Below are 21285 nucleotides of genomic sequence, written 5' to 3'. Positions count from 1 at the left end.
CGCAGTCTCCTTAGAAGTAAAAGCTCCGTAGAAGATGTTTTCTCCAGCTGCTCTGCATACTTCTGTGAAACTACCTAGGCACTGAGAGTGAGGACTAGTGTCAGGTAGCTAGCGGATGTGATGGGTTTGACGACGGGGCGGAATGCAGTGCTCAGAAACAAAGAGAAACTCAGGAAAAGGAAAGGGGATGCGTCGCTCGTGGCACTGCTGCGCCCGTATAGGTGGGTGTGATGGAAGGGGCTATTTCGTGCACAGCCTACTTTGGAAAATCATATTATTGTACTGTACATGACATTGCCTCAGTAGGTTGGATAACTCGGAAGGGCGGATGATCGAAACTCCATGGTATTCGAATCGTTTCCTGTCCAGTATATGCGACTATGCGCCGGTTAAAGTCGCCCCTCAGAGATAAATTTAAAATTAATATGTTTACTCTTAAATAATTATTTAATTGTAGGTATCCAACAAACTGCCGATTATATGAAAATTCATGTGGAACAATCAGTGCGACCAAATTTGGATAGTCTTACAAGCGGTGACGTAATTTGCCTTTGGACTCCGGTGGTTAACGAATACAACGTTCCGGGTACATGGAAAAGTAGTGACGACTCTCTCTTACACATCAATCCTGCATTGGATATAGGATTTGTTGGTAACAAGGAAGGAGTGGTCGTCGTGACACATTCTTTATTGAAAAGCGCTCCTATCTACATACAAGTGCACATTGTTAGTGAAATAGAATTTCTGGAATCCCCTAATATAATGTTGACAAATGGAGAAATTCATAGCGTTGTAAGAGTGGTGTTAGTACTACAAAATGAGAATACCGTCGGCATCAAAACCAATAACTTAGTAAGTAACTATTTCCATACAAATATAATTTTATATATTAATTGTTTAGTAAAACTTTACTATCAGTTCGCTACTTCTAAAAGTATAACAATCCTATTGGAACATAACTTTGCCTCAGAAACGAATAGATATTTACTCATGTTAGATCTTATCCAGTCCAACAAGACTTCAACACAGTTTCGTTAACCATTTGCAGTATTTTTCTCTTATGAAACAGTCAAAAACAAGTGAATATCAATACTTTAGCTTCTGAATAGTGATAAAAAATTATACTATTTGATTCATGATGTTCAAAATGCTCCTACTCATTCGAAAGTAGAATTAATCTCTAACGAATCGCGAATATAAAGCTTGTTGTTTTGGTTGTCTAACTCGCAGGAAAATAATCAAATTTTGTATATTTAATAGAATCGCCCACTTACTATTTTCATACACCAAATTGTTTATTGACGTATTTTTGTATATTATTTTTAGATAGGTAGTTTTAATTAAATCATTTCTGAATAACATCAACCATGTTGCAAAGTCTTGAAATATATTTTTATCATTATTTCCAGTTCAATGATTTAACATGTATTCCAAGTACTTTTTCTCAATTCATAGTTCATTGCATCCTTAAATCAATTAGTACGTCTTACACAGGTAGTAGTATTAGTAAATATTAAGCTAGAATAATTAACGAAATAGAAAATATATTTGACGAAAAAAAGAAAAATCCAATTGGCATGTTCCAGTGCAACTATGATAATGAAAAAGATTTTCTGTACCAAATTTTGAATGCAATTTGAACTAATTTTTCAATTTTCAGATTCAAGGCTGGAGGTGTCGGTCGGATATAAGGAAAATAGTAAGACCGACAGGATTCAAATGTTTTATTGATTTCTCAAACACTTCAGTACCAATTACTATCGATCGTTTGTTTAACATTACTCCTAGTTGGGTACCAGATACTGGTAAGTAAATAATATATGATATTCACTTGTTAGTAGCCGAATTTATTCTAGTTCTACACGATTTCTCAAATTTGAATATAATGAACAACTAGGAATTCCAATTTTATCACCAAATGCTGATGTAACTTTTTGTTTTTGAAAAATGTATTCATTATGTCGAAGCTACAAATGCTACAATCAATTTCCAGAGTTTTTAGAGTTTTCCAAGACAATGATTCTATTTAGAAAAACGGTAATTCGGCAATTGAATGATGCGCCGAATAGGTCGAGAAGTTTGAAGAGACCGGATCAATACTGGATGAATAAAAATTTGGGCGTGCAAAGTCTCCTAGAACTGTCGAAAACGTAAACAGTACTACTCGGTCTGTTCATGATGAACTTGACTTGTCTATTCAGAAGCATACTGTTCATAGATTATCATTATTTTCCATTTTACACGAAGATTTGGGGGTGCACTGTTACAAATTTTAGTTGGTTCACGAATTGAAGCCTCAGGATACTGATCAGATGTTTGACTTCGTAAACCACATAATTGAATACTTTCCAATGTTTAATGGACACTTCAATGAAACCAAATTGCCGCTACTGGAATGCTACAAATCCAAAACACAAACATCGTAAAACCTCACATTCACCATTGTACAATTGTAATTTGTATTGCATGATAATCTTTAATTCATTATAAATTTGATTAAATTGGATCCGTATTTAATCTAAATTTTTTTAGGTCAATATGCTTGTAAACTAATTAATCTTGGAGTCAATGGAACGGACATATCAGTACTAAGAACCAATGTTTTACTTTGGGCTACCACAGATGATGGCCAAACAACCTCCAAAAATGTAACCTTAAAGTTTTTGCCAGGCGTTTATACTGTTACTGAGATCATTTTGGAAAATAGTTACGTAGGGGAGTTTGTAGTTATTGGTTTACCAGAAGTTCTAAAACAATTGGATGTAAGTGAATTGGCGACTTTTGTTTATCTAAAAATATATTTTTAAACGGTATTTTGATGAAGACTGAAATTAGATCGAAATATCAAAAAGGTCTTAAGAATTAAAAAAATTAAGTATATAAGTACACAGTGTGACTCGCCTGTATTTACAAAAAAAATAGTCACTATTGCAAACTTCACTTGACTATATTATATGGATGTATGAAGATTGAATTTTTACACCAACTCATAATTTTCATAAAAAATGAAATATTTCACTCATGGCACAATCATGATACGAGAAATCTTATTCAAAGTTGAACATTAAAATATGTGATCAAATTCCTTTTTAAACAATCATGTGTGTCGATTTATTCAACTACTTTAGGGACATCCTATATGACAGTAACTGTAATTGATATATGAAAAATGTTACTGTTATATCCCTCAATGGTTTATGGGGAACACTGGACTAAAAGAAAATAAAATAGCTGACAGACTTGTTAAAGTAGGAGCGGATAAACTCTTCCTAGGACCTGTGAAATCAGCTATAATATAATAGAGAAAATGCTAGAAAAGAAGGTATATAGAAAAAAAAAGTTACTGGAACAAATATAGAGATTGAGGCAGGCAAATATACCCCTGGGAAACTATAACTTGTATATATTTATTGTATTAACCTTAACGAGAACATTCTACAAATACTATCAGGAGTCTTGTCTGGGTATTGGTGTCTTAATAGACAGCCGAAGACGCTAGATTCGGCACAGAATACAATGTGCAGATTTTGTTACTTAGAGGACGAAACCTATCCACCTTCAGAGAAACTGCGGAACTCCAGAGCCTTACACCTGGGAGTGTATGAATTTGAAGACAAAAATCTTTGGCAGCTAGATCCATCCCATATTCTGCCCTTTCAAATTAATAGTACAACAGCAAGAAAATGGGACACAATACGTCCTTTTGGTCATTTTCAATGCAAAAAATTATTCTTATACTCTTTGAATACTTCCTGCTAAACAGCTGTCACATATTTTGTCTTAAAACATAATTTCATTCAGTTATCAGATAATAAGATTTTTAATACGTTAATCCCCACTTGTTTTTTACTTTAATATGAAAGCCTTCTTCCTTTTTCTCTTTGTTTGCACTATTATAATGCTTTTTTTATTGAATATTTTGAATTTCACTTGCAAAATAAATTTTTAAATCTATTCAGTAATTGACTACAAGAGTGTTCAATACATAAGGAAAAGTTTCGTATTTTGAATTTATATTTAAGGCGTTACTAACCCTAATTCTTTTGTTTGCTTCACACTTTGGATTAGTTGATTCTGACTGAATGAATCAGAGCGAAATCAACATATTTATTTCATCATCACTCTACTGCCAAATTTTCCATTCATATATTTGTGGACAAACATTTATCATTATCTCAGTATTTTATCAACCAATCCAATGGTTTATGATTACTGTGTTAATACTTTGGATTTTTTTATTATTCAAAATGCTCCATAAAACTCTTTCCGATACCCTGGTAATCAAATATGGAATGGTTTGTAATTTTGTTTCAACCATTTTGCAGGTTTCTCCAGCAGATAGTAGTATATTATACGTAGATAGCGGTAGTTCTGTCAATGAAACTGCCACGAAATATGAGATACAATTAATAGATTATCACTGGAGATTGGCTAATTTAGAAGAAGCAATGGGCATTGTAATAATTTCACCAATAACCAAACAGGAAATCAAGGTAAGTGAACACCGCTAAAACTTTGTGAACTCATTTGTAACTTTTTTTAGATCTTGGTCAGAGTTAGTGGACAATTGGAAAAAAACGTATGTGTACCTGGTCGATCACCAGTAGTGTCATTCTTAAAGACCTACAAGTACGCTCTAGCAACTGCAGCAGTAATGTTATTAATTTTCTTCCTAACATTCTACTGTAAGTATTTCAACAAAGATTGCTCAATGAAAATGCACTAACAGTTAATATGATAATTAACTCTAATCCATGTTAGCTTTTATTGTCATATTAATTTACACCTCTTAGTTCCCAATAAAAAAATATTTATAATTATATTTGATCACATTTAGGTGTTATGGAGGACAATCTTTTCACCTAAAGTATTAGTTGGTACTTACTTTTCGAAACAATGCATAATTTTTATCTCTTTTGTCGTTTTAATTTCACCAAAAATCAATTTCTATTCAAATTAAGACTGTTTGAAAACATTCAAAATTTGTCATTTGTTGTATACAAAATTTAAACAATAACACTATTTGAATATTTCAATATTTTCTTGTGAACTGTGCAAAATTTGGCGAATTTTTTGCTATAATACAGTATTCACTTTATCTAAAATTTTGAAAACACATCTACATAAAGGCATACCAAGTATGCAGTGGGAATTAATATTAAAATTAATTTTTGGGGCCTTTCATTATGGTTTTTGATAAATTTTATATATTCGACGATTCTCTTAGTTAAACTGTCCACCATAAACTAGTATTTGTAAAGTTTCTTTGATTATGTGGATAATGATTATGTCATTATATTACAAAAAGTTTAAAGCAAACCATGTGGGTTACCATAGCTCTTGAATAAAAGAAAGTGAATCAAAAGTGTATGAACAGTATTTTAGGGCTGGCTATAATTTTCACTTAAATATTCGTCCATCCAGGTCTATTCCCTTCAGATATTTTGAGACTGCTAATATCATCAGCGATCATCAATAGAGCTTTCGTAAACATTGATCGACCGGAGATCTCTTGGCCTATGTCAGCAACGTATAGGACTGAAACTATAGAGAAATATGAGGAATGCCAACCTTATGAATAAATTAGATCGTACAATTTGTCAACCTCACTTAGTAGGTTTTTCAGAGACCGAACCATCCAGGTCGCTATCGATGGGCACACCTTAGAGAGGTTTGAGGTCATTGCTGGTGTTCACCAGGGATGCATCTTGTTACCTACTCTCTTTCTCCTATATACAACGATCTAGTCGACAAAACTGTAAACCCGATCTATAGCACACTGATGTCGTTCAAATTAGCCGCTCGAATAAACTCCACTAACACTCAAATCTGTAGGCAACAACAGATCACCATTATCAATACTGATCTTGAAAACACTCCAGAGTGGGGTGGAAACAATCTGATTAAGTTAAATGCCGCGATAACGCAGGCTGCGTCTATTTATAAAAAAAGGCTGGCACTGCAGCTCAGGATTTGGTTCTATCTGGACATAAAATATCGCCATCGCCATAAATTCGCTTGTGGGGTATCGATGTCGGGAGCAGAATGTCCTGGCGTTGTCACGTAGCTGAATTAGCTACAGCAGTTTCACAAAAACTTGGAGCCCTCTTTAAGACCAAAAATCTATATACTCTACAACAGCATCTAATCCTCTACAAGGCTCAGATTCGTTCCCCTTTGGAGTATTGCTCGCACATTTGAAGCTCGACTCCTAAGCATACCCTGAGGGTGCTCTACTCAATACAGAAGAGAGCAATTTGATTTATAGGCGACTCAGAGTTGACTAGAAACTTTGACAGCTTAGACCATAGAGGAAAGGTCGCTGGCTCTGTTTTACCGATACTACCACGGCAAATGCTTTCCTGAGCTGTCTAACATAATCCCGCCTATAGTAATTTTTTTAAGACCTACTCGGCACTCTGACGTGGCTCATGGATACCGACTTCGCCTGCAGACGCCCAGAACGTCAATTTATCGGGACTCCTTCCTTTGGAGAAGTGCAAGTCAGCTATCAAGGCACGTCTTTCCCGAACACTAAAAGTTACAAAAGCTCAAGATAAATATCCATAGGCATCTTCACTCGAGTTACTCATGTGTAATATGGTTTAATCTCTTTATATGCTTTTTACATAAAAAATAGAAAAAAATGTAATGTCATGATACAAATATTACTATCTTTCAATTCTACCCGTATTTTAATTAATTAATTTGAACAAATATCAATATTGTGAGTTGATAATAGTTAGATTAGATATCCACACTTTTTTCAAACATAATGATTAGAGATGCTATGAATAGTGATTTGGCAATATCGAATAACCAATTTTTTGCAAGGATTTAGCCAGAGCGACGACTATTTGACGATACCTTTCCTGGATGACATTTTCAAACTGTAAAATTGTGTACCATGACAAAGCGCCCTGAGCAGAATATTATTATTTAGTCGGTGAAATGATTTTACATTTTTTCTATGGAGAAATTATTGTCTAAGATAAAGAACCATTGATGAAGCTGTTCGCGTAATAGGTATAAATATTGTAGAAAAATGGAATAATTAATATTATATATGATTACCAAGAGTTCATTCATTTAGAGAGAAATTGCTTGAATCTCAATTGGAAATAACACAAATGAATAGCTATTGTGAGAAGGTTTGTCACCTATTTTATTCCCTCACTCAACCACTCACATTCTCAATCAACACAAAAAAAGGAAATCATCTGTCAAGAGCTCAAGTCAAGTAAGAATATCAATCAGAAGAATTTGTAAAACCAAATTACATACTATTTAATGGTACGAGTATTATTAGAACAAAAGTGAGCTGCTTCTTGGTGTACATAACTGATCACGATTCTATGAGTAATTCAATGAGACTTTATAGAACAATGTATCACACTAAAATCGTTCAAAAATAACTAGTTCGGGTATTTCTTAAATATCTTTAGTGTTGTCATGTTGTTAAAATGACTGGAAAAGGGAGAGACTACACAGAAAATACCAAATTCATTGATATTGAGATAATTGTTTCAAGCTAATCCAGTTGGTACTTTTCTTGACCAGTGCTTTAAACCTAGTTTTATGGAAATAGTTTTAAAACAAACAGTGAAACAAAAATTCTCTTAGTTGGTCTGAAAAAGAAAGGAGTAGCTCTGATTCGTCTTCACTTGAAAGAAAAGAAAATATGGTTGAAGTATAATGTGAAAATATGCACATTATGGTATCTTAAATTTTATATGAATTATTAAATTCATTTAACTCAAAATACAATAATTGTAAAAATCGGTTAAATATGTTTTTGAGACAATTCATCACAAAAAATAATCAAATCTTTACTTTTTATATTATTAGTATAGAGGACTTTATCTGTTGCTTTTATATCTGTAGCTATTAGTTATGATTTCAACTAATACTACTTTAATCTTATTTTTCAGTCTATTCCAACTATATGCAACCCGTCGTAAACGTCAACCTAAATTCTACTAGATCGATGTTAACTAATAGTTTACAAACATCACCAGTATCATGCCAAACGCAAGCTCAGTGCGCCGCTCTGAGAGCGTCTATGCCCACTCATCAGTGTAACTTCTGTGCAAATAGAAGAATATCTCCTGATGTCTCCAGATTCTATCCGAGAACTACAGGACATCCAAATACTTCACGATCACCTTGTACGGCTAATTGTAACAGAGAACCCATTTATGGAGATGTCAGTACGTTTTACACTAGTCCCGAAGTTAGGACAAATAGAAGAATGATGTAATTTGTAACCCCACTACATTCACTGCCTCAAAATTGTTTTACAATGATTAGACAAAAAAGGGGATGCAAAGGTCTTGTTACTGCAAGTAAACTAATAGTTGTGATAGTACTATGATTATTTTTTGATTATTGTATATTAAATTTACAATTCGCTTTCCAATAAATCTTTTTTGTTTTTTGTCTAACAAGTTTTCGTTGTTATTTAAGAAATGGGTCATGTGAAAACGGTACTTAGTATATTATACGAATTATGTCCAAAATTTAAAGTTTGTTTGTCCACCCAACATAAAAATTTTTTTTCACAAATTTTATACACTTCTTTGTTTTTAATCATTTTTTTTGTAATAAGGATCCTTTAGTTGTCAAATATAATTTTGAATTTTTTCCCAAATACTACAATTATTTTTTTACTGTATGCAATTTCCCTTTTAGGATAAGTTTGATGAAGAAAAGAACTTCAATAAATCTAATTTCTTCATTTTAAACAGAGATTTGATTATTCTAAAGCTTCCCATAATATTTTCGATCAATTATTCATTCGGATCGAAACTATTTCGGTATTTTTGTAAACAAATAAAAGTCATATCTGAATGGTAAGGTAGATTTGGATACCATTTTAACTATTTTAAAATATTTTTGACATGTAGATATAGACTAATGGTATGTTGAACTGTCTTAATGAAAGATCTCTTTTCTTCTTCGCCCATAGCAAAATTCTTCCATCAAATGATTTTAATTTGTCTTTTTAAAATAGTTGGAGAATTTAATATCATATGATCCAAAAATATAGCGCCATATGTAAACCCCGTATATTGTACGCTATATAAATTTAAGTTATATTGATTTTTCAAGTGGCTACCTTGCACAACAATTGAGTTCTGTTTCTTTTTATACTAATAAAACTCCTTGGTTGTTATATTTTCTTTTATTTTGTCATTGTTGTACATACAGTCTGTTGGTTATCACGCCTAATTGAGTTTTTTTGTCCATACAGTTATGTCGTATATTTTTTCTGTTACTCCTCTATTGCTCATATATTCCATTTGCCATATTGCCAATATATTCACACTCATTTCGATTAAGAATTTTATAAATATACAAAAAATGGAATTTTGACACTGCCTGAGAATTGTTAGAAATTTCTTGTAGATGAAAACTCGATTAGAATCCGAATTTAGTACTTTTCTCAATTTCCTTGTATCAACAATTACAAACTGTTTTTATTTTAATGTAGATATTAGTAGAATTTTTGTAAAGCTAAGGAAACTAATTTTTTGTTTTTTTTTCTTTGTTAAGACTGCCATCAACGTCAAAATATATTAAAAACAATTTTTTACTGTATGTATTGTATAATTTTGATTTTTTAATAAAACATTGATTTGCATGTTTTGTTTTCTAACTTTCCTCCTATTCTTATTGGAATTTTAAATAATATACTAATTTTTGTTCATCAATCATTCCAGATTCACTTTGATATTAGATTTTATATTATGTTAACAATTATTACTTGTCCTACAATTTAAGGAGGATTCAAAAAGTTTCAAGAAAAAACATTTGTTTCAAAAAAATGTTTTTAAAGCACCCATTAAAAACAAACATGATAAAAATAACTATTCCTTCACGATACCTTACGGGAAGAGACGGTAAGCCGTTTCAATAGGTTACCAACATACCAATAGTACCTAATATATTAGAAACTTCAAAATCCAATTTTCGCATTTGGCAACTTGTTTTTTTAAACTGTAAGAGAATTGAATTTGCAACAAATCAAGGATGTTCGCAATATCAGCGGCAACAACACTGGACCACAATCTAGCATAACAGTAAAATACAAGGATGGTGTCATAAGTCACATTTTTTGGCACTCTAGCAGAAAAACTAAAAGTCTCAAACTTACTATCCATGAGTTTAAATCCATTTATGAAAATGAAATATCTTTTACTAGAGGGGTAATAAAACAGATTGATATAAATTTTTTCTATGTTAGCATTGGCCCAGAAATATATGGGAGTTACAGCTTCTGATCACATTACTGTCATTGTGACTCTTTACTTTCAAGTTTCGTGAGTCTACCCAGAGTTGGTAGTTGACAAAAACTTTTAAATGGTCTCTAGTTTTTTGTAATAAAATGCTGAACTACAATTATCTTTACTACTGAAGTATGATTTAAACAGTAAATAATCTCATTTTGTAATCAAGGTGCCTCGAACAAGATTTTTCATAATTAATGAGCTTTGTACCTACTGTTATTGCTATTTTGAATTATAGGGCATTCAAAAATTAGAAAGCAACATAACCATACTGTTATGGTAATAAATAATAATTTATGATAAATTAATAATTGAACATTATAATTTAATCCATTTTTTCTATGATGTTTTTGGAATAAGTAAAGCTAACAAAGTCAATAGATGTTTATTGACAATAAATAAAATAAAACAAGCTTTAAATGCAACAATTGGTAAATACCCCTAAATGTCATTGAATTATTCTTCTCCAGCAGCTTTTTTCATCCCCTCTTTTTGCTTCTTGATCTTCTTTGAATCCTTCTCAATATCAATTGGAGCAGGCTTAACAAATGGAATTTCATGTTGATATTCTTCAGGCATATAAGGTTTTAAAACTGTTGGTACTTTTATGCCAGTTTCTGTCTGATTGTTTTCCAAAATGGCACAAATTACTCTTGTAGTTGCGCACATTGTGGCATTTAACATGTGAACATAATCAGTAGCAGCATTCATCTTCTTAGTTTGACCATAACGAACTAATAGCCTTCTGGCTTGATATTCCAGGCAGTTACTGCAGGATACTAATTCTCTAAAGGCTGATGATCCTGGAAACCATGCTTCTAGGTCGAGTTTTTTGGCAGCAGCATGATTCAATGCTCCAGAAACTATGTTGACAATTCGGTAAGGAATTTCTAAAGATTTATAAAATTCTTCAGCGTTTTCTATCATTTCATCCATCATTTCCCAAGATTTGTTATCAAAAGGTGAAGTTAAGCAGAATTGTTCAACCTGAAAATATAAAAACCTTATACACAGTTGGATACATGATTTGTATTTACCTTACCTTTTCAAACTGGTGTACCCTAAATATACCTCTGGTATCACGTCCATGAGATCCAACTTCTTGTCTAAAGCATGTTGAAAATCCTGCATACTTTATAGGCAGAGAATTTTCTGATAACCATTCATCTCGATGAAAAGCAGCAATAGGTTGTTCTGAAGTTGCTATAAGATACTTTTCTTCAACATCTTTATCTTCTACCTTTTCACTACCTTTTCCAACTACTTTATATAATTCTTCATCAAACTGAGATAGCTGTGCAACTTCTTGCATTATCTATAATGTAAATAATTCAATGATCTATTTAAATTTTCTTCTATATCTTTATTGTAAAATAAATAAACAAATTCTGATGAAAAAGGAAACACTGAAGTTTCGATGCTATCTAAAATCAAAGCAGTTATAGATAAACTTTAATGCAGTACTTGCACTGACTAAGATATGAGCATTTAGCAATAATTTGAACCTATTATCTACTTGAACCAATGTTATGAAGGAAATAGGAGAATACTACTTCATGTGAGTGTTTGTTCTTGAATTACTTTTTCAATTGAAAACTATTGGAAAAATTATACTCTATGATTTGTTGATAAATACACAGGTTGTTTCTAAAGGTGGTGTCTAAAATTTTTTTTGTAAAATTTCAGAAACTTGAGATTCTGTAATTTTCATACACTTGCAAGGGACTAACTATGGGTATTTTTTCAATGTTTCTGTTACCTTATATGGGTGTGAAAATAGTACTTTAATTCATATCAAAACTGTTTTTATGATGAAGCTTAAAAAATAAAATTTTAATTTGAAATTTTTGTTTTATTTTAATATTTTTTTTTTTTTGGAAAGCAATATATGTAGAGAAAAAAGATAAACACCATAATTCATAATTATTTGAATAAATTGAGTAGTCTCTAGATTAAATGCATGAACGTACCCTACTTGTCATGGATTTTAGTAGACTTTTAGAAATAAACCTCAATTTTATTTACTCCCTTTTAAGGGTGATATTTCAGAAAGGGGGCTGAGGAATTTTGTTATAGGAAAGACCCATCTCAAATTCATACGAGCAATCAGTTGAATTTTGTCACATGAATTAGAAACATCCTGTATATACATTTTCATCAGCTATAATTGTAGACATACTGAGTAAAAAATTTTTTAGTAAATGGATAATAAAACTCACCTCCTTTCTCATGAAAAATGGAGTATAAAGAGGCTTAAACCCTTTTTTATGCAATATCCTTAATGCCAATTGTATCAATGCTTGTTCTAAGAAAACTGCAGGACCAGTTAAGTAATAACCTCTGCCTCCTGAAACTACTGCCCCTCTTTCTCCATCCATCCCATCTATCATACAGATCAAATCTACATGAGAATACTTCTTTCTAACTTGACAGTCGCCAAAAGTTCTTTCAATTTTATTGTTGTCTTCATCGTCATCTACAGGAACAGATTCGTGTAAGTGATTTCCCACTTCTCTTAAAGCATCATTTCGTTCCTTTTCTGTTTTAATTAGTTCCTTTTCATTTTTTACTATAGCCTCATCTATCAATGTTCTAACCTTCTTTATTTGATTCACTGTGATAGTTTGAAGAACTTCCAATGTTAGATTTTCTAAATTAGATACAATATTTTGTGGTACATTTTCACTTGGATCCCCCTGCGGTTCTTTTTTCTTCATTTTCTCACCGATTGCTTTACTACAAACATTTTTTAATTTATTACAATTGTCTAACTTATGCCTAAGTTGTCTCCATGTGGAATCTCTTTCTATAACTTTATCGACTAAAGCAACATCTTTGAAACGCTTCTTCTGGTTCTCCCGAATAAGATCCGGATTACCTCCTTTATCAGTACGGAATAAATCTAGATCTAAAACCATGGTTATAATATGAGTATAAAACAGTTGATGCAATAATGTGAAAACCAACTCGTAAAAGAAATGATGTCAAAAATTCTAACCTATTAAAAATCTACGTTTTTATTAGCTATATTTTAATGGATAATTTACTCATCTAAATACTATAAGTCAGGATTATACAAACAACAAATACTTCCTATCTATTACTTTTACTAAAATAGAGTTTTCTTATCAAAAATTGTTTATTTGTAAAATTATAGATAGGTATAGAAATACCTCCTTTGTTTAATATATATCCATTGCTAATTCATCAATATTGAAATAACAAAGATTGTGGATGAAATACCTCGTAAATCGCATTTTAATATGGACAGTATATAATCTTTAATGGACAGTACCTCGTGAAAATAAGGTGATAGGTTTTATTAATTTTTTTGATATTTAATTGAAGGTTTTTCGTAAAAACAAATCAGTAGCACCTAGGAAATATTTTCGTTACCGGGAATCCATTGAGACCGAAGCTAAAAGTCTTTGATATTATATAGCCAGCCACACAAAAAATAGTATCAAAAAATAACTATAAATTATAAACATAAACATTTGGAGTTCGAATTAAATGTTTATTATAGTTACCTTTATACTATTTAAAAAAAAATAATATTTAATAGCTACTAGCAACTGCAGAGTTTATTCACCAAATTTTGGACTTATGTATTAAGCTGGGACCAGATATATTATTTTCAACACAATATTCCAATGATCAAAAAATCAAGAACCATTCCCCTATGAAGTTTTAAAGTTGGAATATGACTTCTTCAAGGACCATTATGTAAAGAAAATAATACCCTAAGCAATAATATTATAATAAATTTGTACTTACGAGATTGTAAACTGATTTTATAAATGTGGTTTGTTCCTCTTGTCAAATTCTGATTTTTGCATATAAGAGGTATTGGTAGTAGACAGTCGATCTTTGTTTTTTGATTTTGCACATTGAAATGGAAAACTAGTATCTAATATCGGGTATTTGAATTATTGCGTCTATATGAAGAAAAGTCTTCATTGGAAACAATTTGTGTTCACAATTATCCTCAAATGTATTTCAGATGTGTATAAAAAGTAACATTATTTATGTCAGAAAACTCTTACTCTCAACCCATTCATTAGATAATTTCATTTTTTAAATATCTTATTGTCGATGGACACAATTCTTGTGTAGTTGCTGGCTTGAATTAACTGATGATAATGAATGATACCCACTATTGTGTTGGTGGATTGCCTACTATGGCTCTTGCTTATACATAACGCTTCCCTAGCTTCACATATAATATGAAAATAAAATTTTAAAAACCAGGAATTTCAGGTTACAAACAGAATTCACATTAGGTGAAAGAAGCTTTTCATGGATTATCTTTTTTAATAAAGCACAAGCTTTGACAAAAATTTCATTAAAATGGTAGGGTTCATCTTTTCGGAACTATACAATTTATCCATAAAACAGTGATTTAGCACCTTATCATATTTATCTTTGAGAAAAGTAGAAATTATACTATTTAAGTTTTTATTTACTTGTATAAAAATATAACTATTTTGTACAGAACCAATAATTGCATAAATTAGATCAGATCAAAGATGAATTTGCCCATTGAACAACTTCTGTCGGTAGTCCTGGTGTTACTTTTACTGCTTCAAGAATTTGGGATGGCATTACAAGTAAATTGAAAAACCGGTACTCCTTCTGAGTCTTAGATCCTCCATCGCTTACCATAGAAATCAATTCTAAACTCTAAAACACGAGATATTGAATTAGAAAAATTTAGTTAGAAAATAATTATTATGCAAGTTAAACAATTATTGACAAAATGTTATCACCTCAATGTGTTCAAAAGCTTTCATCGCAACTGATCGAGGTACGTTCTGCATACTAGAGTTACTTTTTGCAAATTTGTTATATCTTGAAAGTATCATTTCATAATTCATGGACTGTCCATCATATATTTCTGAATGATGTTTCATGGATATCAACAGACACAGTTCAAGAACATTCAAATCTTGTAATAATAAAAGCATATCATCTTGTTCTAAGGCTTTTAACTCTTCTTGAAACATTTCAGCAGATAAATAGTCTTCCATTTTGAATACAATGTTGATCTAAAACCATTTATGAATTATTTATAGCCAGGAACATCTGTCGACCTCGGTTGTAGAGCATATTAAGCCTACATGTTTTGTCTGTCGTTGAGTCGCTTCAACTAGATGCACAGAATATGTAATTTAGATTCAAATGTAATATAATGTATATACTACATAGAAGAATTTCAATATATTCAATTACATATTCAATACATATTATGATCATAAAAACTAAAATGATTCTTTACATAAATACAAAAATTTCCATATATTGAAATAATGGCAAAAGTCAAAACAGAAAACCTAAAAACACCATATAATATGACGACGCAATAGTTCGATCAGGATTTTGTAAACTGGAATTGATAGGAATATGGAGGCTAAAAATTATTATATAAGTGATATAAAAAACAGTTTTTCTACAACTGCTATATTCTACACCTATTTCATAAACCCCAAACTGTTGACTAAGTAACAGGTAGTTGTAATTATCAATTTGGTCAATATAAATGTTGATGATGTTGTAATTGATAAGTAATGTATCATTTTGAAATTGATATTAAGGTCTATTTTTCATTTACTTGATTTTTTTTGAAACAAAACTCAACACATTGCTAAATTGAGCGTAATGAAGAAATTGTAAATACGATGCAAAGTTCTATGGTGTTATTTGATTATCTTCAATCTTTTTCGAATTAGCAACTGTTTTTATTTAAATGAAATATTTTGAACCTGTTCTACATCTGTTCTCAACCCAATCTAGACATTAGAAAGAAAGTTGAAAAATCTACAGTTATGGAAATAAAAGTGCGTCAAGTTATATTCGTTGTTTCATAAGATATCATATAGACCGAAAGGAGACGTCGTACCGAAGTTCAAATACAATCTCCAGCAGCCGATGGAGCTAAGCATCAAAATCAGCTGCCACAACAAATATGCCATATTATTAAGAGAAGTGCTGCTACTAAAACATACTTTAAAAAACTTTGTGCCACTTTGGACGAAATAGCGCTTTATCACATAATAAATTAAGACAGGTCTGCTCTATGGATGATCTTGGACGATGTTAACTAATTTTCAAAGTAAAAAATATCCTGAACGAATTATGAAGTAGACTAAAGCCTGAGCACTGTTAATGATCGCTCCAACTGCGTAGGTGGTGGATTAATGGACATTACTTTTTTGATTGGACATATTTCAGACAATCAGAATGAAGAAAATTGGGGACAATTTGTGTTAATAATTATCCTCAGCTGTAGTTAAGATGTGTATAAAGAATAACATTTCATTTTTTTGTCAGAAAACGCATGCTTTTAATCCAGTCATTAGACGTTGCTATTTGTAGATCCCTTTCAATTCTCTGCTGATACATCTTAGAACAAACAAATATCAAATCCAAGAATACCATGTAAAAAAATATATCTGGACTTTTACATCAAAATATAAATAGAATAAAAAAGCGATGGTCTAAAAAAGGCATATACTCAGGTTTGAAATTCCTGTGCCTGTTTAACAGAAACAGGCCCAGGAATCTTGTAAGACTTTTAGTTTCGCCAGATCGAAGCATTGACTTAGAAACTAACGCTGACAAAACTGTTGATAATGATCATCAGATCGATCTGGAAGGAGAAGAATCCAGTGAAAATGAGAGTGAACTAATTGAAGATTTAGTAGCTGGCCAAGAAGAAAATGAAATAAAAGCAATTTATAAGAAGACAAAAAAATTGAGGATCTCCAAATTGGGAAAAATTTAAATTCAACTATGGAATTGAAAAAGTATTTTATGAAATTTACCCCGAAATTAAAACCACTAGCGTATTTTCTGATGTTCCAGATGAGTTTGAAATTGACATAGATCAAGTGTGAATTTACCCCCTTCAGAAGAGGAAGACATACACTTTTAAGAGATAAATATGAGAGTTTTCTTCTTCAATTTTGAATTCTTAGATCTTTGTTTTTTCTATAAAATATTTTTCTTCTAATTTTCATTGAATAACTTGTTTTTTATTGAAGTATTTTTCGACGGTTTGGCTCGATTGGAGATTTGTTCAAGATACTCATGGCTTTTAATTCGTCACAAAACTTATCTGCAAATGAAGAGTCTCCTACTTTTAATAATAGAATGTGTAAAATTATAGTTAACACTATGTATTTCAACTTTAAACATGAGAGATTGGGCATCTTTATGTGGTACAATACTTTTATTTGAAGGCATCAGCCCAACCAATATAAAAGCTGAACTAGATTCGACTCTGGATGAGACTGCTCCTTCGTTATCAACAGTAAAATATTGGGTAGCAGAGTTCAAACGAGGCCGTACGACGTGTGAAGACCATTATCGCAGTGATCGACCAAATGAGGAGACAAAGCGGTACTGGATGATCGTCGACTGAAAGTGCGCGAGTTAGCAGACACAGTAGGCATTTTAAAAAGTGTGAAGATGTTTCCATGGAGTGATTGGTAATGTTACACAAAAAAAATTTGCGCTGTTTCATAACAATGGTTGAAATGTGGGTCCATCACTTCACACCCAAAACAAATGAACAATCAAGACAATAGTCTGAAAAGGAAAAACTGGCTTTAAAGCAGGCAAAGACCATATCATTTGCAGGTAAGGTCATGGCGTTGGATTTTTTACATGCGCGTGGGATAATTTTCATTGATTACCCTGAAAAAAGAAATATCAACAGCGAGTATTATGCGAACTTATTGAATCGTTTGTACGAAGAAATCAATAAAAAAGGCTACATTTGGCTAAAAGTGTTATTTTATCAAGAGAATTCACCAGCTTACACATTCGTTATTGCAATGGCCAAAATTAATGAAGTAAAGTTTGAATTGCTACTTCATGCACCATATTCGCCAGATTTAGCCCCATTAGAATATTATCTGTTCCCGGACTCGAAAAAATGGCTCTGTGTCAAAGATTCTCAAACAATAAAGAGGTTATGTCGGCAGTTAATGGCTATTTTGAGGAACTGACGGTTCTTATAAAAAGGGTATTGAAATTATTGAATATTGCTGGAAAAAGTGTATGGAGCTAAAAGGAGATTACATTGTAAAACAAATATATTTTTTTCCATAATTTTTGTGTTTTCTTTGTTGGGCCAGGTACTTCTGGGATAACATGTTAAAAATCATATTCCTATAAATTGTACATTATTTATCACTTAGTTAATTGTTTATTAATAAAAAAGCAAGGTTTTTTATTGCTAGTTGTTAGAGAGCATCAAAAAAATAACCCTACCTGCAACAAAAAATGGTTTGAAAATTAATAACTCAGTTGAAAATTGAAATAAAAAACCTTTTTACACCTAATTGGACATTTTTCATCTCTAAAACTGAAAAATATCACAATATATTTATAAAGAAAACTTTGCTTTTTTATTAATAAATAATTAACTAAACAAATGTGTAATTTATTTTCTTAAATTTAGATGTTGGTTGCCAGAGAAGTATATTGTGTAATAAATGCATATACTAGATATCTCATCCTTGTAAAAAATAATAAACCACCAGCTCTAGGAATTTTTTTTTTCAAAATGCATTCAGTCAACTGTTATTTTTCTGCAGCTTAACATCATTAAGTAAAATTATTCACAAAACTGTTAAATTGGCTGGAAGCATGAATAAAATAAGTAATTTATTTTTCACTTACCAATATATTTTTTAATGTTCTTTCAGTTATATCAATGTCTGCTAATCTTTGAACAATGCTTTGAAACTTTTTGTTAGTTAATAAATTTTCTATACTGGAATTCCAGCTTTTCTTTGAATTTTTGCTTATTTTATTATTATAATCAGGTACTGTTAAATAGTATTTTATTTTATGTAACAAGTAGTCTAATGATTTATTAGCATCGCTTACATTGGGAAACACAAAAATTTGTCTATGTGAAAATCTGGATTTCACACGCTTTTCTAGTAGTTCTATTACATCGATTCGGGATGTAATTCCTAAAATAAAATTTGGAAAACATTCAATTAATTCTAAACCTATACTAGTATGTACACACCTAATACACAAATTGGAGCTTGAGCAGATTGAGAAATGTCGAACAGATTATATAGAAGAGTTTGATTATGATGAAGACAAAACAAATCAAATTCTTCTAAAATAAAAATAACACTTTTTGATGTATGACTATTTCCAGTTCTTAAGCAAGCCAACAAAAAAGATAAATTTTCTGCAAACGTCCCAAATACTTTTCCATCTACAACGTTATCTAAATTCATTTGAGTTGTAATACTTTTCAATGCTAATCTATCATCAGTATGTATCAAACCATGTAATTTAACCACCATAGAATCTTTAAGAAATAATGGCTTAGTCTGTAACTCTTCCAAAACATTAAGCACGATCTAAAAATTATTCGGACAATTGATTGAATGAAACTGGAATTTTATTTTTCCTAAAAATAAAGGTGAAAGGTTTACCGTTGTTTTTCCACACCCCTTAGGTCCTATTAACAAGGCAGAATTGGATTCACCGAACTTAAAAGTCCTCTCGATCAAATCTAGAATTTGTTTTCTTTCTTTATCATGACATATAAAATATTTGTTGTTAAGAATATTGTGTTTCAAAACTGTTCTTATTTCTTTGGAATCAAATTCTTTTTGGATAACCATACTTATTTCAATAATTCAAACGTAACCTTAATTCCGTTCATAAAAATCGCGCCTTTTTTCTTCTACTTTAAAGTGAATCCATAGATAAACACTAGTATAAACAGGTCAAATCAATCTTACATTTCGCAATGTTTTTTCAATTTTCAATGTTATTAATAATACAGTGAATGTGAAAAGTATAAGCCACTTATAATGTTCTTGAAATCATCATACATTGTTCCCCCTATACTTTAATGATGCTAGGATCAATCCCGTGAGGGAATGGTTGATTAATTTCTGGAATGGCCCTGATATAGGAAGGCTTTTCCTCTGCTAGGCTGGAATTGTGGTGGCTTTTTTGGTGGGACATCGCTTCATGTCGTGTATGTCCGCCTACCGTCGCGAAATTAATATAAAAAACTGAGAGTACGGGGGTAAGAACAGGGGGGCTTTTTGGAGCGTGTAATAGATTTTGTTTTTTGTCGTAGGTGCGGTTACATTTGTAGATATATTATTCCCTTTCGTCGATCATTTGGTTGGTGAAAAGATTACAGTTATTTGGCTTCAATATTTGTAATTTAGTTACTGAATACATATTACTTTTTAGTTAGGTACAACTAGTTTGTGATTACCGAAGGCAAATACGGGATGTTGTAGCTGGATTTCCTGGATCTGTCTATGAGAGCAGGGTGTTTTAACTTTCCTCACTCTCTGAATTCCTTTCATAAAAGTGACATTATTGTGGGGGATTGTTTAAGGTACTTTTCAACTCCACATAAATACCTCTCAAATTTCATTTTTTCATTATTCATCTTCTCTTTATGTCTCACATTTTTGTCTTTTCTGATTATTTCCAAAATATTGGAATTTCTCACTCTTGGCTTTTTACTCTATCGCTTCGTCGTTAATTCATGCAATATTTGAGCATTCAGCCTCTATCTCAGCTTCTAAAAATTTGATTTGATGTTCATAGATAACTATTTTTCTAGTACGACTAAACTTACTTTCCATATTTTTCGATTAACTTTTAAATTTTATATCACGAAAGTTAATTGTAAGTTAATCAATTTTATGGCAGTTTTCCCAACTCTCAATAATTTATTTCCCTAAAGCCCCAATCAAATACCTCTAAAATACAATTACTAGGGATTCTAACTAAAAAATATTATTATTTATAAAATATTTTTAAGCAAATAATAAATTTAAAACAATCAATAAATAATTTCATTGCGCAACATATTTTTTTTTAAATTATTTTATTATTAATAAATTATCGAAAACTTCAAGTAACAGATCATTTTCTTCAGATCCTGATATTTTAAAATCATACATATTGACATTGAATCATTTCAACACTT

The 21285-nt window shown here is 31.2% G+C and overlaps 3 protein-coding genes across 3 annotated transcripts in view; 1 reads left to right on the top strand and 2 right to left on the bottom strand.

Annotated features, from left to right (window-relative positions):
• LOC130894652 (nuclear pore membrane glycoprotein 210) overlaps window positions 1-8447 on the top strand; it is a 34390-nt gene extending 25943 nt beyond the window's left edge. The window contains exons 16-21 of the mRNA XM_057801592.1: window positions 458-852; window positions 1661-1805; window positions 2533-2762; window positions 4326-4493; window positions 4544-4685; window positions 7932-8447. Coding sequence (XP_057657575.1) covers window positions 458-852; window positions 1661-1805; window positions 2533-2762; window positions 4326-4493; window positions 4544-4685; window positions 7932-8260 — 1409 coding nt within the window. The 3' untranslated portion in view covers window positions 8261-8447. The remainder of the gene's footprint in view (window positions 1-457; window positions 853-1660; window positions 1806-2532; window positions 2763-4325; window positions 4494-4543; window positions 4686-7931) is intronic.
• A 2212-nt stretch (window positions 8448-10659) lies between these two features.
• Window positions 10660-13760, bottom strand: LOC130894653 (serine--tRNA ligase, cytoplasmic). Its single transcript, XM_057801593.1, has 3 exons — window positions 12509-13760; window positions 11332-11604; window positions 10660-11276 (listed from the first exon to the last, which is right to left on the bottom strand). Exons 1-3 carry the CDS (start codon window positions 13205-13207, stop codon window positions 10746-10748), a joined length of 1503 nt encoding a protein of 500 aa, XP_057657576.1. The 5' UTR covers window positions 13208-13760; the 3' UTR covers window positions 10660-10745.
• Window positions 13761-14733: 973 nt separating this feature from the next.
• LOC130893692 (origin recognition complex subunit 4) lies at window positions 14734-20022 on the bottom strand. Its single transcript, XM_057799999.1, has 5 exons — window positions 19757-20022; window positions 19336-19681; window positions 18978-19276; window positions 15059-15337; window positions 14734-14972 (listed from the first exon to the last, which is right to left on the bottom strand). Exons 1-5 carry the CDS (start codon window positions 19946-19948, stop codon window positions 14808-14810), a joined length of 1281 nt encoding a protein of 426 aa, XP_057655982.1. The 5' UTR covers window positions 19949-20022; the 3' UTR covers window positions 14734-14807.
• Window positions 20023-21285: the final 1263 nt, after the last annotated feature.

This window comes from Diorhabda carinulata, chromosome 5 (genome assembly GCF_026250575.1).
Source record: "Diorhabda carinulata isolate Delta chromosome 5, icDioCari1.1, whole genome shotgun sequence".
NCBI lineage: Eukaryota > Metazoa > Arthropoda > Insecta > Coleoptera > Chrysomelidae > Diorhabda > Diorhabda carinulata.
The sequence above is the reverse complement of the archived record's forward strand: the minus strand, read 5'-3'. Positions and strand labels throughout refer to the sequence as shown.